Below are 25,621 nucleotides of genomic sequence, written 5' to 3'. Positions count from 1 at the left end.
TTTTTAAAAAAAATTCGGAGAAGACTATCAGCAAGCATGGGCCGGTATACGAAAAGGAGGAAGAATTAGTTTTGTCAGCCCGTCACGTGCGGCCCAAATACTTGCTCCTGCCACTCATCAAGAAAGTTAAGAAAATAGTTTTCAAAAAAGAAAGTTAAGAAAAGACACTTGCACCTCAAAAGAAAAAAACAAAGAGAGAAAATACTGGCTACTCGTGTTTTTTTACTCTTTTTCATGAAAAGGAACTTTCCAATTTGCTACTTGTGTGAAACAAATGAAACTTATGAGTCTACAGGGGTTCACCAAGGTATACAAGGGTTTTCTACACCGTAAGAAGATGAAAATAACTATTAATGAGACATACGGAGAGTATACCAGGGTTTGGTCCTAGTATACTCTGTGATATAACCACCCTCCTCACTATCCAACTATTGATTTTTTTTCTTAACATGTGTATTTATTGGGAAAAAAGCATGCATTTCCTGCTGCGGTCTACTGTAGGTCAATGTGGGGGGCCTTAAGAATGTGTTGAAGGCTGCCCGGAGAACGCCAACGGTGAAGATAGTTTACACGTCTGTCATACCTTGCGATTGGCCCAACCGATGGTTATGTCGCGGACGAGACACAGGTTGGTATATGTCCATATTTCTTGAATTATGTTTTTCATTTTTGCCATTCGAAAATTTTAAATATTTCCGGGATATTTTACGGATGGCACTCTTTTGCCCCCATTGGTTCTGTTATATATCAGCCTTATTTTCAAAGTATTTTGATCTACCCTACGTGTTTCTGTCCTTGTATAACTTGGCTGAATGATACACTGGCACCCAGGCCACCTTTAGCAACCTCTTAGAAATTCCAACTCCGGTTCCTAGTATTCATACTTGTGCTGTTTGAATTTGTATCATTTATATGAAGAAATGCTTTTACAAAGTAGATAGTGCTGCAATTTTTGACATGATCGAATCGTTTTTTATAGCAGATGCATCGCGGGAAAGCATTTTGCATAGAGTATGAGAAATCAAAGTTTATCGCAGACAGAGTTGCACTGCAGGCAGCAGCAGAGGGGGTGCCCATCACACTTGTCTACCCGGGCGTGATGTAAGGTGCAGGAGAGCTTACAACTGGAAATTTTGTTTCTCACCTTGTAAGAGAACCTAGTTTTTTTTCCCCCAAGAACATGCCAAAGATCTGGTTATTTTTATTTCAACTCTATATTTGATATCGAATGACATTCGCGAGTGCACATCCAACAAAATAAACAGTGAGGAGCAGAACCTGAACAAAAATGATGCTTCTTGCAGTTGATTGAAAGGTTCATTGGGCGCCTACCTTGTCACATAGGACATGGTAATGACATGCAGTCCTTCAGCCATGTCGATGATGTGGTTAGCGGGCACATCGCAGCTATGGAGAAGGGCAGAGTGGGCGAGAGAGATCTCCTCGCTCACAGGAGAGAACGTGTCGCTCCTGCAGATGTTCGACCTGGCTGCCAATATTACCAACACAAACCCAACCCAGATTCCATTTACCTCTCTGGTTGCTTGAAATCTACGGGTGGATTTCAGTTTTTGTTGCCCGCATCACCGGGAAACCCCCACTTATCAGTTATCCCGTATGTCCATTATTTTTAACCATTTTTTTTAATTTCATCATTTTGTTGGCACATAACCAATGATTTGTGCATTATCTCAGACACCAATGGGCATACTCATGCGACAAGGCCAAGAGGGAGCTGGGCTACAGTCCAAGAAGCTTAACGGAAGGTTTGGCGGAGACGCTCCGTGGCTGAAGAATGATAAACTGATCAAGTTTTAGAGCTCTATACAAGTATGTTTTTTATTTGAGAGTCCCTGTTGTCTATTCCCTCCAACAAAACCAGGGATGAATTATTAAGCTCTCAAGTTGCTGGGGGTGGCATATGAATGTGGCACTGCCGCAGTGGTCTCAAAGAGGATGGAAATGCAGGGTGAAGCTGTTTTTGCTGCCTCCAACGGTCCAACCTTCCACGGCCTGCCAATATGCCACGTAAACCTTTTTTTTTCTCTCCAGAAAGGCTGGCATTTTCTCCTTTTAAGGAAAGTAGCCGAATTTTGAGTTCCTTCTAGATGGATATTATTGATTTGCTGAAGATTACTAGTATGTGACATGTGAAGAAGTCCCAAAATACGGGACTACTACGGGAACGGGAGTAGGTTCGTGACCCCCCGGTCCCACGTGGATGGCTGCATCAGTTTGTCGTTACAAGACTGTCACGTCGGTGCGAAGACCAATCTAGCTGAGTGTCTTTACAGGGCTTTGTCCTTTGGTACCCTAGATTGCGTGTGCGTAGGTGGATGTGCTTGTTGGATGATGCTGACGGTGCCCCTTGTCTATCTTGACGACTGGCTTCGTTTGTTCTGTGCGATTCTCTGCAACTACTACGACTTTGTTATCCAAGCTCTGATCTTCATTCTCTACAGAACACAAGTTCCCGGTTCTCTATTCCTTTGATGCCAACAAGATTTGCTTCCAGAAAATCTACGCAGGTCTACCGTGCTGTTGTTTTCTAGTTGGTTACTACTGACTAGTCTTCTGGCAGCGGTGGCATCAGTTTTGTTTTTCTAGAAGGAGCATCGAAAGGGTGATATTAACACTAGAGAACTTTTGCAGCCATGCGCTTGAAATCTGTGTAATATGGTAGACGGCAAGTCTTGTCGTCGTAGATTTTTTTTTAAGCTGAACAAGATTTGTAAGCGATGATATGTGAAGCTGGTAACTCTAGCAAAAACTTTTTTTTTTGCTATTCTATAAAACTGAAGCCTTCTGTCTGAATTTTTTTCGATACTAATTTAATTACCAAGTTGCTAGTTCGCTTCTAGTTGCAGTACTCCTAGTTGCGTGATTGCATCGGATCAGGATCAGCTACTGCCTGCTGCTAGCTAGGGTGGTCATGGCCAGGCTCCCTTGTCCAGTTGTCCCTTCCATGGAAAAAAAACAAATTGCCGCCGCCGTGTGTGCTCCCTATTGTTTGGGGGTTGGATAAATCATATATGGCCCCGCTATCAAGATTAATTTGCAAGACCGGCTCGAGTGGACGCGAGCATCGACCCAGCCGTCCATAAATAAAGAGCTCAAGCTGGCTGCTGGCGTGGCCGCGCGGGCGTGCTGCCGTGTTGCCTTGGAGTTGGAGCAGGGGAGGGCAGGGGAGAGCGCGCGGTGCCGTGTGCTGCGATCTGGGATCAAACCGGCCGGCGGCGGCACTAGCCTACACGACGGCCCGAGCTTCCTCGACGGCCATGCGGGTGGTGGTGACGGGAGCGACGGGGTTCATGGGCGCCCGCCTGTGCGCCGCGCTGGCCGGCGCCGGCCACGACGTGCGCGCGTTCGCGCTCTGCGGCGTCGACGCCTCCGGCCTCCCTCCCTCCGTCGAGGTGGTCTACGGCGACGTCACCGACGAGGAGTCGCTCGCCGCCGCCTTCCGCGGGCGCGACGTCGTGTTCCACACCGCCGCGGCCGTCGAGGCGTGGCTCCCCGACGCCTCCGTTTTCCACACCGTAAGATGACCTACTTCGTAACGTGTATATTCTCATGCACCGACGACGTTTTTTTTTTCTAGTAGACGAACACCTTATTAGGTGCATATACTAGTACCGCACACAACTGTTCCAACTGTCTAGAAACTCCAAACTTTTGCAGAAGCTCATGCTCAATATTTTTTTTTGAATCGTCACGCGCAATAATTTTAAGTTCTTGGCATGCTGACTCGTGGCGTCATAGCGACCTCACAGTCGGTAGGTAGCCTCTTTGGCTCTTTCTATGAAGTTCCTTTGTCCGTTGAGAAACTATTGTATCCTGACGTGCTACATCATGATCATAGATTCACTACGAGAAGACATTTCATTGCATGGTTTCTAAGAGTATCACGTCATATTTGATATTTAAATTGATGAACGAAATTAGATCCCCAGTGCAAGATTTTATTATTTCACGATTCCATATGCTATCATATCATTATTTAAACTTCTTATCCAAGTGACTAATAAGAGTTGATGGAACGTGTGGGGATGAACACGTACAAACTCTCTCAATAGGAGTGAGTACCAATTTCATCCGGATGAAACTGCTCGCATCTCTCTCCTCGTAAACTCTACCATATCACCATATGAGCTGACATGACCCCTCATTTAATTGGGATGGAGCTCCTATGAAACTACCACTAGGAAAGCTAAACATTTGGCACGTGATTGATGTTCCTCATCTTTATGACGAAATAAAACATATTGGTGGTTGTCATGTCTTTATTACGCATTAATGCATCATCTTGCTAATGTATTTTATACAACCTCTGTCCCAGAATATAGCTAGTTTTAGATTTTTTTCCGAGTCAAGCCTTTAAAACTTTGACCATAAATGATAAAAGTATCATAAAGACTAACAACATAAAAATGATACTAGTTTATTCATGATAAAACTAGCTATCATAACATGTAACCTTTTCTATTTAAAAGTAATTATTTTTAAAGATATTATTGATCAAAGACGAAAATGTTTGATTTTGATAAAGTCTAAAAGTTGTTATATTTTGGGACGGAGGTAGTATTACGAAAAGAAACCGGCGAGAGTTCAATGGGAGATGTGACGCATATCAATTACCAAACCGATTTGGTATGATAAACGTGCATTGGAAACTTGTGCATTTTCCCGTCGAAAAAGCAAAAACACGTACACTCCTGGGAGTCCCCTTCGAGAGGCATGTGCATTTACTGCTGCAATTAACAGGTCAACGTGGGGGGACTTGAGAATGTGTTGAAGGCTGCCAAGAGAACGCCAGCAGTGAAGAAGATAGTTTACACATCGTCATACTTTGCAATTGGCCCAACGGATGGGTATGTCGCTGATGAGAAACAGGTACAAACTCGTTTCCAGGATTTTTGTTTCCCAAACTTTGATGGTAGTGGCTCTTCATGAATAATGAGCATATAAATGCTCGTCTAGTTACCTGTTCTTGATTCACTTGATCCTCTGAGTGGAATTTCTTTAATATTTCGTGCTGTAGTTAGAGGCCTAATTATTTGAATGTATTTTGATCTATCCATCCTTGTAGAACAACCCTGGTTTGATACGCTAACACCCAGCTTACTGAAATTGGGTCGCGCGTGCTATTTGAATTTTTCATGTTCATCCAGAAATGCTTTTACACGTTACATACTGTTGCAAATTGTCAAATTGTTGAATTGCTTTTAAATCTCAGGTCCATAAAGGGAAAGCATTTTGTACAGAGTATGAGAAATCAAAGTTTCTAGCAGACAGGATTGCACTGCAGGCAGCCGCAGAGGGGGTGCCGATCACCATAGTCTACCCAGGCGTCATGTATGGCCCTGGAACGCTTACATCTGGAAATCTTGTCTGCCGTGTTGTAAGAGAACTTTCCTTTGTTACAGTGCAAAAACTTTCTTGACCATGAACATGTTGTCAAAGTAGTCATTGGCAGAACCTGAACAAACAAAGATCTTTTTGCAGTTAATTGAAAGGTTCAATTGGCGTTTACCTGGTTACATTGGAGACGGGTACGACAGAGAGTCGTTCAGCCATGTCGATGACGTGGTTAGCGGCCACATAGCAGCTATGGAGAAGGGCAGAGTGGGTGAAAGATATCTCCTCACCGGAGAGAACACGTCATTCGAGCAGATTTTCAATCTGGCTGCGAATATTACAAACACAAAGCCACCCAAATTCCACATACCTCTCTGGTTGCTTGAAATCTATGGGCGGATTTCAGTTTTTGTTGCTCGCATAACTGGAAAGCCCCCACTTATCAGCTATCATGTATGTGTATTATTTTCCATTTTATTGTTTTGGTTCATTATCACAAAATGATGCTTTGTGTTGTTATATAGCCCATAATTTCTACATTGCAGGCAGTGGATTGTATCAGACATCAATGGGCATACTCATGTGACAAGGCCAAGAAGGAGCTGGGCTATAGTCCTAGAAGCTTAACTGAAGGATTAGCAGAGACGCTCTTATGGCTGAAGAATGAGAAACTGATCGAATTCTAAAGCTGTATCTGTTTTCATTTGAGTCCATTCTGAATTTTTTCTATCATGTCATGCAACAGAACTAGTATAGAAGACATTAAAGAAGTTGCTGAGAAGGACAAATGATAGGGGCATAGGTACGAAAGGGTACTTACCAACCAAAACCAGGACACCATGTGACGATGTGAATGTAGCACTGGCTTCATATTGGATGGAAATGCACTATGCAGGGTCAAAGTTGTGATTGCTTTTCTTGCTGCCTCCACCTAGTTTCCCAAGAAATTGTTCCACGACTTGCCAAGAAAACTGGTTGTCCAGGAGTCCTACAAAAGAATACGAACAAGTGAACAACAGGACTATATACTGAATGTCTGAACAGACGAAGTACAATTTCAAACTGGCAGGCTAGTGCAGGCACATACTCTCTGCATTATCTGCTGGCTGCTGCTATCTGTTTATGAATTTTACTTGTCCAGCTTATCGTGAGAAAGTTTACTGAGCCAAGACAGAAGCCTTGGCGCTTACATCATAGCCTCCAAGCAAATCACTAAAACTCGTCAGTAGCGGGCAGCTGACGCTAGAGATATGTGATTCAACTCTGCTGAAACTCGCACAACACTAAGAAATTTTTTTGTCATGCCACTCCACCTTGAGCCCGCGACAATCGCTCTTATCTCTGATTGTGATTGACTACACGCTGTTCTAACTGCAATTCGAATGTGCCACCATCACCACGAAATCTTTTAGCCCTGCACAATGTCTGAAGTCTGAACCGGCGTTACGTTTGTCTGACCTCTATCAATTGAGGCCAAGAGCCACTAATCAATCCGATCTCTGTATCTGGACACATCCCGTTGATTGCAACTCATCGAGCAGCATACTTACAAATCATAAGCTCACGTTGCCTTCAAGCAGCAGCAGGACAGCAGTGCGCAGCGAAGTGAAGCCTAGCGCAACCAAATCGGCTCGGCCATGACCATGAGGATGGTGGTGATGAGCGATGGGTACCTGGGAGCCCGCCTGTGCGCGGCGGTGGCCGGAGCCGGGCACGACGTGCGCGTGTTCGTGCTCCACGGCGTCGACGTCTCAGGCCTCCTTCTCGCCGCCGAAGTAGCCTACGGCGACGTCGCCAACGAAGAGTCGCCCGTCGCTGCCTTCGGCGGATGTGACGCCGTGTTCGACAACCGCCGGGGCCGTCGAGGCGTGGCTCCGGACGCCTCCATCTTCCACACTGTAAGGGGGAGCGATCTGGTGGCCAAGGGGGAGGCGCGAGCTGGGATTCCATCCGCCCGCCACGAGGCGGCGGCCGCCGGACCAGCGCCACGGGAAAGAAAGGCAGCCGCCTCACGAGAGGGACTGTTTGGCAAATAATCGGGTTCCTGAGAGGGGGCTATATGCAAATATTCGGATCGCGATTATTAATCGCGATCCCAATAAGGGGGTTAAATGAAAATAACCGGATCGCGATTATTAATTGCGATCCGATTCAGGGGGGTATGTGGAAATTGTTGGGGCGATACATAGATGAGGATTTAAATTAGGGATGTTTCTGCAAAACCGTGGCGTCGCTTTCTGCTCGCTGCCGCGACGTCAGCACGCCGGCCATGACGGTCCGCTGCCTCCGGTCACCATCCCCCGAGTCTGGGCCAAAGGTTGGGGATCCAGGAACGACAAACGAAACGAGCGATCGTCAGCGGAGACCGGCATGGTGGAGCTGCTGTAGCCGGCGCGAGGCACGGCGGCCCGCATGCAGGTTGCGCCGCTGTGGCTCTCGCCGCCGCTATCAAGGTCGACGGCGAGGAGCTGCCGTCGAAGCAGAACACAACGTGCTTCCGGGCGAACCCACATCAAAAGCTAGCATTCGCAGGTCCTAATGGAGCTCGCGAGAGTCACGGCACGAATCACAGCTAGAGATAAGCTCTGGTGCAACGCTCGTCAATGAATCACGGCCAGAGATAGATGCCATGTGAGGCTGCGGCGGAGCCTAGGCCAGACCAATTTCTGCCTCATGGTTCTGGGAATAGAGATCGAGTGGTTGCAGCGGCAGCGGCTCTCCCTTCCTCCCTCGTCTCGCTTCCGGATCCTCATCGCCATGCTATTAGGTAGGAGCGTGGAGGAAGAAATGATCGCTTCGGGGAAGAAAAAAGGATCGGGGACGCGTGCCGGCCGAACCCACATCAAAAGCTAGCATTCACAGACCACCACGTCGATGTTGTTCTGCATATTGCAGGAGATACTCTGAAAGTCTGAAACTGGGTAAGAACACCCTGAAAGCCTGAAACTTGGTGGTTGTGCTGGCATTCTGTCAGCATGTGCAATCGCAAAGGGTAGTGACGACCTGCCATGTATTAACTGCAACGATTATTCCACTGCCACTAACAGCATTGATCAGCAAGATGCAGAAAGATCAGATCTTTTTTCATGACAGGACGACCATCTACGTCTTCTTATGACAGATAGGGTCATGCAATGCACTAGTGCTGTTCTGCAAGAGAGAATCTGAAACTAGATAAGGATAGACAGCTGACACTGATTTACCTTCAACCTTTCAAATTAGAGATCTGACTATGTAATTGAATCAGATCATCAGAGGTCAGAACACAGATGATCTAAGGTATTTTCTCCTGCCTTACCATTGTTCAATGCCAGGAGTAAAGTTTAAGCGGTGACCGCAACCATCAAACAATCTCCAGCTGTTTGCAAAAGAAAGCTCCGGATGAACCCAAAAGCTATCAATTTCCTATAGTCACTCGCTGTAAATTCATGGTTGGAAAGCCCATGACTACAGGTACAAAGGTGAAATTCGCATAGTTCCTCAAATACACATCAAAATAGCTCCTAGCACCCTACCTAAAAGTAATGCTATTTCGCATAAACAACAGGATTGCAGCTAAAAGAAATACCGTTGACTAACAAAGCTAACCTCTGAACTATTTTGTGTTAGATATAAGGATCTGCTACTGCGCTAATTAGACTAGAAAACCTCCTTTGCTTTTGCTTAATCGGGATACAGAGAGAGAGATTGAGAGAGACACAGAGAGGAGAACGGCAATACCTTCGTGCCCTTGGGCAGAAGCGGATGCCGATGTGCCCGCCATAGTGGTGAAGCGCGGGGATCTCGGTGCGGGCGCCCGGCCGTAGGTGTTCTCTCTTGCGGTGGTCGACGTCGAGGTCGAGGACGCGTCAGCGAGCTCGGGGCCGGAACAGGGACGTCGAGGGCAATGCCGGAGGTGCTTCCCGCCGCTTACCGCGCTCAAGGTAGATCGGCTACGCTGACTGTGGATGGGGTGGCGGCGGCCGGTCAACCTCGTGATTCGAGCCGCTGGCCCCCACCCCCTTTTTATATTGCGCGGCGCGACGGGGGCCCACCAGCTAGGGTTGAGCTGGGGCGCCCCCGATTAGGGCGCTTCGGTGAGGTAGCCCATCGGCCCGTTAGGGTCCGATGGGCTAGGAGATCAACCTAACAGTCTCCCCCTTGATCTCACCCTGTCCTTTTCTTTTACTTTTACTTTTTTTTTTTGCGTTTCGTCATGGATTTGTGTACAGAGCATGCCTCATCGTTCACGATCAACTGTCGATAGATTTAGCAGCTACAATCCACGCCTCCATTCAGAGACGGAATCTTTAACCTTTTGGGCCCTTGTAGTCCGAAGATCACAGGCTATCCCTTAGCCCCATGCCAGCTACGTGTTCCTTGAACACGTTGGGTGGTAAGCCTTTCGTTAGCGGATCCGCAAGCATTTTCACTGTGCTTATGTGTTCAAGATTTATGATCTGATCTCGGACTTTATCTTTCACAACATAATACTTTATGTCTATGTGTTTGGCAGCACCACTTGTCTTGTTGTTGTGAGCGTACATTACTGCGGGCTCGTTATCGCAGTACAACTGTAATGGTTTAGATATATTATCTACCATTCTCAGACCGGGTACGAACTTCTTTAGCCAGTTCACCTGCCCTGTGGCCTCATAACACGCAACAAACTCGGCATACATTGTGGACGATGTAGTGACGGTTTGTTTGCAACTTTTCCACGATATTGCTCCCCCAGCTAGGGTGAACACATATCCTGACGTGGATTTTCTGTCATCTCCTGCGTAATCGGAATCTGAGTATCCTACGATACGCAGAGATTCTGTTCTCTTGTACGTTAACATGAGGCCTTTTGTTCCTTGCAAATAGCGCAGAACTTTCTTTACCAATTTCCAGTGTTCTGGTCCTGGATTACTCTGGAATCTGCCAAGCAACCCGGTAACATAAGCTATGTCAGGGCGTGTGCACACTTGTGCATACTGTAAGCTTCCCACAGCGGAAGCGTATGGTACCATTTTCATTTGATCAATCTCATATTGAGTCTTGGGGCACTGAAATTCCCCATATCTGTCGCCCTTAACTATAGGTGCAGGTGAGGCACTGCATTTGTGCATGTTGAATCTCTTTAGGACCTTTTCTATATATGTCTTTTGCGACAATCCTAATACCCCTTTCAATCTGTCTCGGTGAATCTCGATTCCTAGGACGAATCTTGCTTCACCGAGATCTTTCATCTCGAAATGCGAGGATAAAAACTTTTTCGTTTCTAGCAGTAGACTAACATCACTACTTGCCAGTAGAATGTCGTCCACATACAAAATTAGGAAGACGTACTTCCCATTCTTGAACTTTGCGTAAACGCAATTGTCCTCGACATTTTCTTTAAACCCGAATTCTTTTATTGTCTTATCAAACTTCAAGTACCACTGTCTTGAAGCTTGCTTTAGTCCATAAATCGATTTTCTCAAACAGCATCCCAATTTTTCTTTGCCTTCCACGACAAAACCTTTTGGCTGTGCCATGTAGACGGTTTCATCTAAGTCCCCGTTAAGGAATGCTGTCTTCACATCCATCTGATGTAATTCTAGATCGTAATGAGCTACAAGAGCCATTACGATTCTGAAAGAATCTTTACAAGAGACTGGGGAAAACGTCTCGTTGTAATCAATTCCTTCTCTTTGTGTGTATCCTTTAGCCACGAGTCGTGCTTTAAACTTATCTATATTCCCTTGGGAGTCATATTTAGTTTTGTAGACCCATTTGCAGCCTACTGTTTTGGCTCCTTTAGGAATCTCCTCTAGATCCCACACCTTGTTGGTACTCATCGATTTTATTTCATCTTCCATAGCGTCAAGCCATTTTGACGAATGTTCACTTCTCATGACTTCTTCAAATGAAGTGGGATCATCCTCCATTTGAACTTCCTCGCTATTATAGACTTCGTAGTCATTAGAAATAGCACGTTTTCTTATTCTTTGAGGTCTCCCGTGAGCCTGAGCCTGCGGTGCCTCATCTATTTGGGGCTGCTGGGGCTCCTCTTCTTGTGCGGCAACTGGCTCGTCAGGAGCCGGAGGAATGGGTTCCTCTTCTTCATTCATCGTCACCACAGAAGGAGTCATTACAGGTATCGGCATCGCAGTGACTTGCACTGGCGGTGCAGATACAACGGGCAGCGAGAAAAAAGATTCCTGAATCACGGGATTGGGTGTATACACCCTCTTCTCCTCAAGATCAATTTTCCTTGCTGTGCCGCTCCCCCGGATCATTTGATCCTCAAGAAAAACTGCATGCCTCGTTTCTACAAATTTCGTCGATCTGTCTGGGCAGTAGAAACGAAACCCCTTTGACCTTTCTGGGTAGCCAATAAAATGGCAAGATACCGTTCTTGAATCTAGTTTTGCAATGGTCGGGTTAAATACTTTTGCCTCAGCAGGACTCCCCCACACCCGCAGGTGATTTAGTGAGGGTACTCTTCCTGTCCACATTTCATACGGCGTTTTCGGCACCGATTTACTCGGAACTCTGTTGAGTATGTGAATGGCGGTTTTTAGTGCCTCCATCCATAAACTCACTGGCAACGTAGAGTAAATGATCATGCTTCGCACCATATCCATTAGGGTGCGATTGCGTCTTTCAGCCACTCCGTTCTGCTGAGGCTCGCCCGGCATCGAGTACTGGGCTACTATGCCTTGCTCCATCAGGAACTTCGCAAAAGGTCCTGGAACTTGGCCATATTGGGTATGTCGACCGTAATATTCCCCTCCACAATCGGATCTTACGATTTTAATCTTTAAATCGTGTTGATTTTCTACTTCGGCCTTGAATATTTTAAATTTATCCAAAGCCTCCGATCTTTCTTTAATTGGATAAATATATCCATAACGGGAATAATCGTCTGTGAATGTTATAAACGAGTCATAACCATCCACACTCTTTACATTAAACAGACCACAGATATCTGTGTGAATTATTTCTAATACACCTGTGCTCCTCTTAGCATTTTTCTTTATTTTCTTAACGAATTTGCCTTTTATGCATTCAATGCATTGTTCTAAGTCAGAGAACTCTAATGGAGGAAGAATTTCGTTTTTAATTAATCTTTCTATTCTCCCCCTCGAAATATGGCCTAAACGACAGTGCCATAATTTCGATGACGTATCGTGAGTTCTCTTACGTTTTCTATTTGCGAGTGTAGGCGAGGATACATTCGCACTGTTATCGCATACGGAATTAACACTTTCGCGTAACGATATCAAATAAAGATCATTCTTTCTAAATGCAGTGGAAATTACTGTATCATTACATTCGATCAAACATTTCCCATCTCCAAATAGACAAGAATAACCATCTGTATCCAGGCGAGACACACTAATTAAGTTTCTGTGTAAAGAAGGAACAAATAAAACATCTCTAAGTACGATAATGAAGCCAGTGTCGAGTTCCAAATGAACGTCTCCTACTGCTTCAACGTCTGCCTGATCTCCATTCGCCACTCTAACTTGCTTTTCGCTTCTTTGAGTGGTTCTCGTCGAACGGAATCCCTGTAAAGAATTTGCAACATGAACAGTTGCTCCTGAGTCAATCCACCAAGTAGATTTTGAATATTCTATATACAAGGATTCATTTACGAATGAAATAACGTTCTCACCTCTTTTCTCCATGATCATCTTTAAGTATTTGTGACAGTTCTTCTTGTAGTGACCCCTTTCTTTGCAGTAGAGACACTGATCTTTATCTACGAGAGCCTGTCCCTGCTGCGGTCTGTGTTGTTGAGAGTTTTTACCTTTAGAGGAGGTTGAAGAAGAAGATGAAAAATTGCCTTTAAAGTTGGCATGCTTCTTCTTGTTCACATAGTTTAAGGATCCTCCAGTGGTGGACCTGATCCTTTCCTCCTCCTGAACACACATCGCAATAGTCTTTTCTATGTCCCAAGTTTGTGGTTGGGTGTTGTAATTGACAACAAAAGTGTCAAACTCTTTTGGTAACGAAGCAAAAACCAGATGGACAATGTGATCCTCCTTGAAGGCAAGGTCCAATGACTTTAGCTTGTTGTTCAGGTTGACCATGCGATGAATGTGTTCTCTAATGCCACCGCCAGTGTATCTCTCTGAAACCAGTTGTTTTATCAACTGGGTTGCATAAGTCTTTGAAGAACCAGTGTATTGGTTCTTTAATTTTTCAAGATATTCTATGACGGTGGCACAATCTGGGATTGAGCCCATAATTGCAGGCTCAATCGTGTTCTTTACCACTGCCAAACACTTCTTGTTGGCAGGGAACCATTTGGCATAAAGCCTCTCATAATCTGCTCTTGCTTTCTTATAAGCAAGCTCTGTTTGCTTCCAAGAAGCATCTGTGTCTGTGTCCTCTCTCTCAGGAAGCACAGGCTCTGTAGGAGTCGGTGTAGCTAGAACCCAATCTAATTCACCCATGATGAAATAGAGATCCAGCTTTCTGTACCATTCATTGTAATTATCTCCCTTTAATATTGGAATATCGTTGATGGAAAACATCATTGATACTCCTCCTGAAAAATATCCATGAGTGGTGAAAATATTAAATTAAGTTCAAATAAAATTTATTGCATATGTAAAATACGACGTTGGTCATAAATTTAAAATATGCAATAACCTTGTGTATTAAAACTAAAACACCGTTGGGCAGAATTAGAATTAATACATAAAAATTATCTATTAAAATTAAAGCATAATCTCTTTTGTATTAAATCTAGAATACCGTTGGGCATAAATAGATATAATACAGGAAAAATATCTATGAAAAGTAATTCAGTAAAAAATTGCAATATTATCACTTGTTAACGTTGGTCAAAAGATAATAATATTACAATTCAGAAAAATATCTATTTGCCTCGAAGAATTTAAATTATTCCGTTGGTTCAAATTTAAAATTTCAAGGCAATTAAACAAAAAACATATAAAGAAGTTTTAATCTTTGCAGCGGAAAACTGTAATTCTATCAAAAAAATGTCTAAAATTATCTTTTATAAACAGTGCATCAAGGTTCACTCAAGTTTGAATTTGAAATGCATCAAATTCAATCAAATTCTATTGGAAAAACTGATTCTGGAAATTGGAAAAACGCACTGTTGTTCGCTTTGCAAAAACCGGCCCGGCCGGCCCACTCACTCGCGCGCAGCCCAGCTTGAAAAACCGGGCGCCTTCTCGCGTGCGCGGCCTGCTAAGGCCCGGCCCGCGACCCCTCGCGCACCCCCGCGCGGGCGCTTGCGCTCAGGCCAAAGCAACCTGGGCCCGGGCCGCGCATTCCCCTCCCCGCCTGGGCCAAAAGCGGCCCATTCGAGCGCGGGACGACGGGAGCCGCCCGATCAAGATCGACGGCTACGCGTCGATCTCGGGCGATCAAAACCCCCTTCGCCGGCCCTCCCCGAAACCCTAGCCCCATTCCCTCTCTTCTCGCCGACGCCTCCTTCTTCTCCACTCACCCGAGCGAGAGCGAGCGACCGGCGGGCGGCAGCAGCCGTTGTGGCGGCGCCACGGCGAGCCCGCTCGCCGGCGCGCGCGTCCACCGCTGGGTGGGCGCGCCGCCGTCGAGCGGCTTCTCTGTGGTGCCCGGCGAGCGGCCCGAAGACAGCTCGCGCGAGCTCTGTCCTCGCTGGGCCAAAGGCCTCGCGGGCGATCTGGTCGGCGACGGTGGGCCGTGTTCGCCGACGGTGGGCGGCGCAAGAAGGGCCAGGTAAGTAGCCCCTTTGCCTCCGCCCCTGTTCTGCTCAGATCTAGGGTTAGGGTTAGGCATTCGGGGTTGTTCTCTGGGGATCTTTTAAGGGGATTTCTTTTGGTGTTTTTCTCTGTTGTCTCCTAGATCTAATCAACGCTAGAAGCTAGAGGCGACTGATACCAATGTTAGATATAAGGATCTGCTACTGCACTAATTAGACTAGAAAACCTCCTTTGCTTTTGCTTAATCGGGATACAGAGAGAGAGATTGAGAGAGACACAGAGAGGAGAACGGCAATACCTTCGTGCCCTTGGGCAGAAGCGGATGCCGATGTGCCCGCCATAGTGGTGAAGCGCGGGGATCTCGGTGCAGCCCGGCCGTAGGTGTTCTCTCTTGCGGTGGTCGACGTCGAGGTCGAGGACGCGTCAGCGAGCTCGGGGCCGGAACAGGGACGTCGAGGGCAATGCCGGAGGTGCTTCCCGCCGCTTACCGCGCTCAAGATAGATCGGCTACGCTGACTGTGGATGGGGTGGCGGCGGCCGGTCAACCTCGTGATTCGAGCCGCTGGCCCCCACCCCCTTTTTATATTGCGCGGCGCGACGGGGGCCCACCAGCTAGGGTTGAGCTGGGGCGCCCCCGATCAGGGCGCTTCGGTGAGGTAGCCCATCGGCCCGTTAGGGTCCGATGGGCTAGGAGATCAACCTAACATTTTGATCTCAAGAATCCACCAGCAAGTAAGAGTTTGAACTTGTCTGCATTCTTGATCAAATAGGAAGGCAGATGCTGACTCTGGTGCCGGCCACATCTTCTTGATGAAGTGGTCGTCTGAATGTATACTCTTCAGGTAGCATGTCAGACAGGTCCTCCCCATTGCATATGATCTTATGGATTCCGTCAGGATTTAGGAAACTTTGCTGTTTCAATTTGTCTGCGTGGTTGTACACCTTCATCTTGAAACCAAACTCCTTGATGTCATGTCCCTGAGGCCCTGAAGCAGAAACTGCAGTGCCTGCTCGCATCAGCCAAGATTAGGTTGTTGCTCTGACGGGAGTGGCGGTATAATGTGCGCTCAGTGAACACACACATGTGCTGATGCTCTCCAGCTGTCGTCGTCCACAGGAAATTCAAAGGAGTACATGTGCTGGTGCTCTTCATCTCACGGTGCATGACTAGTGGTATTCCACACCACCCATGAGCAAAATGCACGGTCTAGGGGCTAGATGGTAAACATGGATAACCATGAGCTCGTAATGAATTTTGGATGCTATTCGGCCACACAAGTATCAACTTAGTGAATTAGAACTGAAATGACAAACTAATAAGGTGCATCTTAATTTTGTGAGCCTAGGAAGCTAGCAGTACACGCAGGGAAAAGAAGAAAAACTCTGCGGACTTGACCTTAGCAGCGGTCGGGTTGACAGCAGGAAGGTAGTAACGCCGCGTGGAGAAAAGGCCCGGAAGAAAAGAGGAGCAGAGATGGGCCCGACCCAGCAAAGGGCTACAATTTGCCAGCCCAGAGGCCTAAACTTTCGTTAGTCGCAGTGGTCTTGTGGGTTGAGGGGTTGACTACAGTAGAAGACAGACTGGAAGGCTCGGCAGCAAATCCGAACCCAGTTTTTTTTAAAATGGTGATAATCTCCCACCAAATCCCTAAAAAGAAATCCTAGTTTCAGTCGCACACCATTCTTCTCGGCTTCTCGCCTCGCGTGGCCGGCTTCCCCAAAATCCTTAGACGGCAGTGAGGCTCGAGCAGGAGAGAGAGTGTGTGTAGTCCTAGCTGGATCGGATCGGCTGCTGCTGCGGTTGCCGGCGGCGGCATGAGGGTGGTGGTGACGGGCGCGACGGGGTACCTGGGCGGCCGCCTGTGCGCGGCGCTGGCCGACGCGGGGCACGCCGTGCGCGCGCTCGCCCGCCGCTCCAGCGACGTCTCCGGCCTGGCCCCCGGCGTTGAGCTCGCGTACGGTGACGTCACCGACGCGGACTCCCTCGCCGCCGCCTTCGACGGCTGCGACGCCGTGTTCCACGCCGCCGCGTCCGTTGAGCCGTGGCTCCCCGATCCCTCCGTTTTCCTCAAAGTAAGACAAAATCCTTCTGTTCGCCTGATTTTTCTGTTCAGCATTTGGATATATCATTTTTTTGGGCCACTAGTTATATTTAGCTGCCTGGAATTGAGGGGGGACGCCAAATCGGAATGATATCTGTTGGCAATTGTTCAATTAATATATACTCCTAAGTATGATCCATTCAATTAGGATATGGTCGGAGTTTCATAGATATTTCTCCAGTTTCAGTTCGTAGCATAAAAGACACATTTATTGCCACTCTGAACATGTGATCTGCCAAACTGTTCTCTTGGCAATTCCTGGCACTGTGCTGCCATACTCAAGTTGATCTCAGATCTCTGTGTAGGCACTGGTACCATTGCTTATGCCCACTAACTCCTCATGTTAGTACTGTTTCTTATGCGGAATATAAGGTAAGAGAATAGTTCAGGAGACGATGCATGAAACTGAAAAACATATATAGTATTAAATAGGATCGGTATAATAAATGTACATTTTCTGCTGTAGTACAGGTTAATGTGAGAGGACTGGAGAATGTGTTGAAGGCTGCCAAGAGAACACCAACTGTGAAGAAGATAGTTTACACATCGTCATTCTTTGCAATTGGCCCAACTGATGGTTATGTTGCAGATGAAACACAGGTAGAACCGTATTCTTAGTCTATCTATTATGATCAGTTCCAACCAAGCTCTTTAATTATACATGTGTATATAGAATGACTTACATCTGTAGATTATAACATAGTTCAATGGTTCTAAATTGCAGATGCATCCAGGGAAAGCCTTTTGCACTGAGTATGAGAAATCAAAGGTTCTTGCAGATAGGATCGCACTGCAGGCAGCAACAGAGGGGGTGCCGATCACCATTGTCTACCCAGGCGTCATCTATGGCCCTGGAAAACTTACAACTGGAAACCTTGTCTCCCGCATTGTAAGCGAACTTTCTTCCACATTGATATGTTAAAGATCTGTTAGTTATTCTGAAATTATTCGAATTATAAATTATAGGAATATCCACTTGCAGTTTGTTATGAACATAGTCATGAGCAAAACCTAAACCTCGAAGTTTCTTGCAGTTAATCGAGAGGTTTAATGGGCGTTTGCCTGGTTACATAGGAGATGGGTATGATAGAGAATCATTCTGCCATGTTGATGATGTTGTTAGTGGGCATATAGCAGCTATGGAGAAGGGCAGAGTGGGCGAACGATATCTCCTCACTGGAGAAAATATGTCATTCAAGCAAATTTTCAATATGGCTGCAAATATCACAAACACAAAGGCACCCCTATTCCATGTACCGCTCTGGTTGATTGAAGTATATGGCTGGATTTCAGTTTTTGTTTCTCGCATCACCGGAAAGCTCCCACTTATCAGTTACCCGGTAAGCCCATTATTCTCTGCTTTACACAATTAAGTTTATTATTTGCACATAGGTCATGGTTTGGGAGTTTGGGTTAACATCTTGTCCTTATCATGTGCTGCAGACTGTGCATGTTCTTAGACATCAATGGTCATACTCATGTGACAAAGCAAAGACAGAATTGGGTTATAGTCCAAGGAACTTAACTGAGGGTCTATCGGAAGTGCTCCTGTGGCTCAAAGATGAAAAACAGATAAAATTTTAATGATCCACCCTTTTTTCTACTTCTCACTTGTAACATTTCACATACACTGAGATGCATCTTTAGATATACTGCTTATTTGCTGTGTATATACTTTGATGTTGCATTATGGTGTATTGTATCAATCAGAAGTAATCATGTAATGCTGTATCGTTCAATAAAGGAAGAGGAAATGCTATTTTCAAATGAGCATCTGTTAATTTGATCCTCTGTACCCTCTAGCACTACACTACTCGTGCAGCTCCACAGCTGTAGAAGGAACCAAATGGGCAGGAATCCATATGCAGAAGATTCTGATCTTGTGGCACTACCATGGCCCTCCAGTGAAAAAGTTGGCGGGGCCCATGGCAGACACGGCTGGAGCATGGGCGACCTCGGCTTGATCTTCCTGCAGCTGCTCACAAGGATTGTCATTCCCCTCTGCCTGCAAAAGGGTAGTGGTAGTTGACAGCCAGTCTTAGATGAAGATTGCAACAATTCTGTGAACAACCCTAACAGAATTTTGATCAGCAGGCTGCAAACAAGATTTCCAGATATGGCTTTGAGCAGATCCTTCCAGAAACACATCTCAGAAGTATGGAAACATCAAATAATAAGGCAAAAGTATGCATTTCTGTGCTCTACATTGAAAGGTAATCTGAAACTTGATAAGATGTTGTGCCTTACAAATTTGAGATCTTGCACCAGATTGTGAGAATACAGATGATAGAGGGCATTCCCATGGTTTTGCATTGGTTATTCAGTGCCAGGAAACAAACTAAGTGCTTGAAAAAATGACAAGGATGAAACCAAAAGGTAGCAGTATGTCACCATTTTGCCTGCTGTAATTTCTAATGTTGAACTAGCCATCACTACAAATACATGGTGAAAATCCACTGTTTCTGCTTGTGGCTTGAGCTGCATTTGCAGATCTTTTGGCACACTGCATGCTATGTCTATCACTTCCCGTACCATTGTGCCAAATAGATATACCAATAAATTGGGCAGTGGCCAACTGCCAATGGCCAAATCACAGTTCTTGGCAAAATTTTCAAGACAAAGAAACAAAAGTGGCCAAGCATAGCAGAGCAATTCATGCAACATGCTGCCAATCAAGAGAGAGGTAATACATAATCCATGTACAATTACAGACTGTAATGCTTATCTGAGTTCTATCCAAAGTGATATATTTTCCTTTGATTGGGAGCACATTCTTCAGTTACATGCAGCAGAAAACCCTTAAACTTTGGAGCTAACTGACTAATGGAACAATGTCCAAGAGCAGGATGTCAACCCAATTCTTGCAGCAATTTCTCTAGTGCATCAGAAACAAGAGGAATCCGGAGGCAATCTTGGCCATCAGAGTGCTTTCTAATCTTAACCAGATCATGGTCTTTAAACTCTGTCAGGTGGGAGTTCAGTGTCACTTGACTGCTTACCAGAAAGCGCTCGCGGCATTTTGTATACAAGCTACTGACGGGCATACCTGAGAAACAAAAAAAAAGTGAAGTATCAGTGTACAACCATCTGAACTCTTCCAGGAATCTAAGTCTACAATGAACTCACCTTCCTCCTTTTCATTTGCCAACTGATATTCAGCAAGAACTCTGAAAACACTTTGTGCATTCGGTGTCAGACTCTGCAGAACGACTAGAGCTGTTTTTGTGGTTTGGGCGTGGCCACCACTAGCAAGGATCAATGGGTAGAAAACACATTCGACTTTGTAAGGTGCAAATGTTGGGACGTGGTACCAGCTCCACCTGTACTGAGTGTGCACCATTTTCTTGTCCCATACTGCAATAGTTTCCAGTTTAGGATATCTTTTACAATGAAGGGATTAGTGAAGGATGAAACTAAAAATGTGCAACAAACTTACATAAAGGTGCATTAACATGGTCTGTCGATGCAACAACACGGACTTGTGGGCAGCAAGAAACTTGTGCTAGACATTGCTGTGATTCAGCATCACGCAAGGCAGGTCCATCAATATTGTGTATAAGAAGGCACACCTGATCATCCACATCATCTGATGTCTGCCTCTTTAGAAATGAGATGATGTCATCGAATGATTGTGAAGGAAAAGGCTGTGATAACTGAGACCTTGTTCCAGGTTGACGTTTGCGCTTAGATTTTGCTTGATCCCAGAACATTTCAGCTATTGTTGCTATGACCTGGAAATGTAATAGTTTAAGCAGAACTAATGGGTCCTTTTCAAAGCATGCATGTAGAAATCTATAAATTGTTTAAAATAGTACATGAAATGGAACTACGGAAGCAATTCCTGACTCAAAATTGATAAGCAATCCAAATCAGGTGCATGTTCAATGTGTCAAATTTGAAAAATCAAACAATATAACCCACTAAATGTTCTGATCTGGACATGTAAATAAAGCCCAGCTTTTAAATGGCAATTGAAGTCAAGGAAATGAAAATGCAGAGCACACAGGAGCTTCCTGTGCCAAACTAATCAGGCATACTTTAGTTGTTTTCTCTTCTTCCATTTTTCCAAACTTGTATTCCAACAAAAGTTAAAGCTGACTCGAGCATCAAAAAACGGAAGCTAAACCCGCATAATACACTTTCCATAACAAATTCATGCCTTGACACCTCACTGTTTAATTTACCATTTTCACATGGATTGAACTTCAGAGCAATCCATGAACATGCTTAATAGATTCGAAGCATTTGAACACTAGCAGGATAGGGCAAGCAATACTTAAGAGACCAATATTGGCCAGACAAAGTGCTGTGGGGAACTCCCCCACAGTTTTCCCCCTTTTTTAAAAAAAATTGGCCAGATAAGGTTATACCTGCTTCAAGTTGATGGACGGAAGATAGCCATTGATTACAATGACAGTAAAATCAGTCAAGGTAGTGGAGGCAAAATCCTCAAGCAGCTGCTTCTTAGATCCAAACCCATACATCAAAAGACCAAAACCGCACCTACATCAGAACAATGCATCGTTTACTCGCTCCAATCCACAAGAATCTTAGCGAAACCGATTTCGAAATTGCACTAGTGCTGCGAATTTCGGAAGAAACCTTAGCTCGAACAGCCAGTTGCGGTACTGATCCTTGTAGCTTCTCGTGAGAGCATCCACCTCTTCCTCGTGCTTTGGGGGGATCTCGGCAAGGGATGCACGCAACACCTGCAGAGTGGTGGGATCCCAAATTAGACAATCGTACCCACGGATTCGTGCCGCGAGAGGTGAAGTATTGTCGGGGGATGCGGGGTGGGACGGCACCAGACCTGCTCATCGACGAGGTTGAGGTCGGAGAGCTTGCCCGCGGCGGCGCGGGCGCGCTTCTTGCCGGAGGAGGGCTCCTTCTCCTTGGCCAGAAAGTAGCTCCTGGAGAACCCCGCCTCCTCTTCCTCGTCCTCGGAGCCGGAGCTGGCTGCCGCCTCCGCGCGGGCGCCTCTGGGGGCCATCAGGTTTCGCTTCCGCGGTTCCGCCGCCGCCGCAAAGATGTAGGAGTAGTGTGGGGAGGGCGAGAGGCGCGCAGCCGGCTTCCCCCGCTAGCGCTAGGCGGCCTGGAGTTTCCCGCGCAGTTCTATCTTTTTCGCGGGCAATGGCTACATGGGCTGGGCCTCTATCTTGGCAGAATGTGTTTGGGGGCACTGATGGCCCATTACGTGATCACTGCAAGCCAGTTCGTTCACGGAGTCCTATGTGAGATAATACTTCAAATCGAACTAAGCTCCAAATACCCTGGGTAAAATATAACTTCAAATTGCACAGATCAGAATTCATGAAGTAAAGCTTTCTGCTACACTGTCACGATCTCATCTCAACTTCAAACATAATGTTTCCAATATACAAACTTAGAAAGCCCCAGGCCTAGTAGGAATGTAGGACATAACTATCAATACTTTCTTAGCCACTGTATGTTGAAGGATCAGATAAAGTCTAAATGGATATGATAAGCCTGGTAATGCTCATGTGATATAATCTTTGCCTGTAAGAAGAACTACTCCAACATAAGCAGATGCAAGTGGACCAACTACCTAGTTAGTTGGAAGGTGAAATATCTTCTTGTGGAAGCTTTGTCTTGATGTTTTCCCACTACTAATACTTCTGCCGATGATGGCTGCCAGGGAGATGAATTATGTACAATGAATTATGTACAATGTGCAGGCTGCAGGGCAGTTGAGTCTAAAGTTTTTCATTGACTCCATCCTGAAGAACCTTTATTCTGCCTCCATTTCCTGTAAAGCAATCAGGATAACAAACTATATTCGTGGTAAGTGGTAACATTCATATTCAATCAGCTTGCTGATTGCTGAAAGCTACTAGCAAGGCAAGGCAAGAGAAAAATGGCAAATTGAGTAAAAATTGCTAGTAGAATTTCTCAAAAAAAAATGCTAGTAGAATATCAGTATGTGGGAGGCCACGCAAAATTATTACCATCAAAATGTATAGGCACTTTGAGTGACTCTCAGATAACCGTAGGTTTTCGTTTGTCTTGCTGCAATCCTTGCTCACAATCACAAACTAACATTAACCATCGATAATCTGAAATCAAAGGCAGTCTTCCAGGTCACTAAAATCTGATATTTTTCTACGATTAGGATGACAAAAGATTTGTGAGCAATGACGTAGCAGGTAGTTGAAATCTACACTCTTCGAAATATGTGCAACTCTCAACAATCCATGTAGTCTTATTCTTATACCTTATTACACTATTTCCACACAGCTCTGTCCAGAAGGTTTCATTAACTCTACTATGTCAATCATCATCCTCACTCTCTTTGCATCCTCTACCATTCCGGCCTTTGCATATATGTTTGACATTGTCACAAAATTCCCAGCATTCTCGGGCTCTACCTGAACTAGCTGCTCGAATGCAATCCTTGCAGATTCCACATTGTGGTGCATCCTACTTGCAGACAGAAGTGCACCCCAGACAATTGCATTTGGTTGCATCGGCATCTGACCGATAAATTCCAAGGCCTCTACGAACCTCCCAGCACGTGCAAGCAGATCCACAACACAGGTGCACTGCTCCATAGTTGGGACGAGACCAGCAACGGACACAAAGTGCTGGAATAGTGCAAGCCCTTCATCCACCATGCCACAATGGCAGCATGCCATTAGAACAGCTGTGAATGTTACAGAGTCCGGCTGCATCCCACTCTGCGCCATGGCGTCCACATGCTCAAGAGCCTTTGCTCCATATCCGTTCTTCGCAAATGTCCCAATCATCACGTTCCATGACACAACATCCTTCCGTTCAACCTCCAAGAACACATGCTCTGCATCACTGACAGAGCCGAGACGAGAATACATGCTCATCAGCGCATTCCACAAAATTGTTTTGGAACCACCACCATGGCTTCTCAGCATGTACCCATGGACCTGCCTGCCGGACTCCAAATCACAAGCGCCCAGCACCGCCACAGCTGTGCGGGCATTCCCTCGAACACCTCTCATGCGCATCTCCCGGAAGCAATTCCAGGCCTCAATGTCCCTCCCGGCACTAGCGAATCCCCCGATCATGGCGTTCCAGGACACCACGTCCTCGACGTCCAAGCAACCAAACACTCTCCGGGCAGCGCTGACCTTCCCTTGCTTCGCGTACAGGGCGACCAGCGCCGGACCTGCCGAGGCGTAGAAGACCAGCACGGCCACGTTCTTAATGCCGTAAGCGTGCGCCGCGCGCGCGGGGAGGAAGGCTGACGAGCGGCGGCAGCATGAGACGATGCAGGAGAGGAGCTCGGCGTCGGGGGCGACCGCGGACGCGGAGGCGGCGAAGAGGGAGAGCGCCTCGTGGGGACGGCCGTGGCGGGAGAGCGCGGAGAGGACGGTGGTGTAGGAGGCGGTGGACGGGCAGGGAAGGAGGTGGAAGGCGCGGAGCGCGGATGGGAGGAGGCCCGCGTGGGAGTAGGCGGAGATGAGGGCGTTGGAGGCCGGCAGGGAGGAGGGGAGGGCGCCGAGCTTGAGGCCCGCCGCGTGGAGGGCGGAGACGGCCGGGGCACCGGCGCTGGGCGAGGAGGTCGCCGTGGAACGGAGGAGGTCAGGGAGGGAAACAGGGTCGAAGGGGACGGAGCGGTGGTCGCCGGCTGCGAGCGGCAAGGTCGGGCACGCGGCGTGGTGCTCGAACATTGGGTGCGTGGGCGCGCCGGCGCCGGCGCCGCGCCCGGGTTGGAGTCCTGGAGAACTCGCTGACTGGCTGGCTGCAGATCAGAACCGTCAGAGGGATAGAATTACGTTAATCCAACGGCAAAGAGTGGCAGCGCCTTGCGTGTTCGCTGGAGTGTTTCGTTCAATCCAGTTCCATTATTTTTTCAGCGCTACCTTGGACAAAGTTTAGCAAATGGGTGCCCTCGCGTCGTCGAAATTGGCACAATATTTGGCGTTGTCACAAGACTCACGGCGCAGCACATCTGAGGAACAAAAAAAAAATGGCAAAATCATGTAGGGCAGCCGTTTCTGCTTGGACCGTTCATCGTTGACGAGGAAGATTTTTCATTCTACAATTAACATAAGATATACTTCATCCGTTTCAAAATAGATGTTGTTTTAGCTTTCTTTAATTTATAACTTTTACTATGCGTGAGGTTGCATTATGTATGAAAAATTATGGACAAATTTATAAGGTCTCGAGTGGCAGCTTGCCTTATTGCGATTTTGCTTGAAAGAACCTAACAGCCTAAGAGGGGCCGGTGAATCCGAGTGGTCCCTTAAGCCAACCCCCAAGCCCGTGATTCACGTCCCAGCCCCGGTGCTGGCACCGGAGGCCCTCTGCGGCTTTTCCTTTGAAAAAAAAAATCTCACATCCTCTCTTCGGATAGCGTGGTTCCTTCACCGAACGTTAGCTAATCCTATAATCGGGGACAATAATGCAGAAGCCAGGCTGGGATGCCTTGCTGTATTCGCATACGCAAAGCCAGCTCGATAGGCTGTCTTGGCTAACTTAGGCCACAATCCC

At 46.5% G+C, this 25,621-nt stretch overlaps 4 protein-coding genes and 1 pseudogene across 5 annotated transcripts; 3 read left to right on the top strand and 2 right to left on the bottom strand.

Moving 5' to 3' along the window:
- The first annotated feature begins 274 nt into the window (after positions 1-274).
- Positions 275-1,818, top strand: LOC112873403 (annotated as a pseudogene).
- Positions 1,819-3,108: 1,290 nt separating this feature from the next.
- LOC112878075 (putative dihydroflavonol 4-reductase) lies at positions 3,109-6,269 on the top strand. Its single transcript, XM_025942476.1, has 5 exons — positions 3,109-3,536; positions 4,762-4,890; positions 5,234-5,398; positions 5,503-5,808; positions 5,901-6,269. Exons 1-5 carry the CDS (start codon positions 3,279-3,281, stop codon positions 6,039-6,041), a joined length of 999 nt encoding a protein of 332 aa, XP_025798261.1. The 5' UTR covers positions 3,109-3,278; the 3' UTR covers positions 6,042-6,269.
- Positions 6,270-16,397: 10,128 nt separating this feature from the next.
- On the top strand, positions 16,398-18,898 carry LOC112874069 (putative dihydroflavonol 4-reductase). Its single transcript, XM_025937236.1, has 6 exons — positions 16,398-16,523; positions 16,771-17,102; positions 17,603-17,731; positions 17,856-18,020; positions 18,166-18,471; positions 18,575-18,898. Exons 2-6 carry the CDS (start codon positions 16,845-16,847, stop codon positions 18,713-18,715), a joined length of 999 nt encoding a protein of 332 aa, XP_025793021.1. The 5' UTR covers positions 16,398-16,523; positions 16,771-16,844; the 3' UTR covers positions 18,716-18,898.
- Positions 18,899-19,495: 597 nt separating this feature from the next.
- On the bottom strand, positions 19,496-22,832 carry LOC112874068 (origin of replication complex subunit 2). Its single transcript, XM_025937235.1, has 7 exons — positions 22,698-22,832; positions 21,942-22,332; positions 21,734-21,840; positions 21,502-21,634; positions 20,568-20,862; positions 20,258-20,485; positions 19,496-20,177 (listed from the first exon to the last, which is right to left on the bottom strand). The coding sequence occupies exons 2-7, from the start codon at positions 22,119-22,121 to the stop codon at positions 19,981-19,983; spliced, it is 1,140 nt and encodes a 379-aa protein (XP_025793020.1). The 5' UTR covers positions 22,122-22,332; positions 22,698-22,832; the 3' UTR covers positions 19,496-19,980.
- LOC112874067 (pentatricopeptide repeat-containing protein At4g33990-like) lies at positions 22,443-24,806 on the bottom strand. 2 transcript variants are annotated; one of them, XM_025937234.1, is made up of 2 exons: positions 23,098-24,806; positions 22,443-22,922 (listed from the first exon to the last, which is right to left on the bottom strand). In XM_025937234.1, the coding sequence occupies exon 1, from the start codon at positions 24,793-24,795 to the stop codon at positions 23,368-23,370; it is 1,428 nt and encodes a 475-aa protein (XP_025793019.1). In that variant the 5' UTR covers positions 24,796-24,806; the 3' UTR covers positions 22,443-22,922; positions 23,098-23,367. The 2 variants fall into 2 exon arrangements, with proteins under 2 accessions (XP_025793019.1, XP_025793018.1); XM_025937233.1 differs by having other exon boundaries at positions 22,443-22,898.
- Between the last annotated feature and the right edge of the window lie 815 nt (positions 24,807-25,621).

Source organism: Panicum hallii, chromosome 9, assembly GCF_002211085.1.
Source record: "Panicum hallii strain FIL2 chromosome 9, PHallii_v3.1, whole genome shotgun sequence".
In the NCBI taxonomy this organism is placed as follows: domain Eukaryota; kingdom Viridiplantae; phylum Streptophyta; class Magnoliopsida; order Poales; family Poaceae; genus Panicum; species Panicum hallii.
The sequence above is the reverse complement of the archived record's forward strand: the minus strand, read 5'-3'. Positions and strand labels throughout refer to the sequence as shown.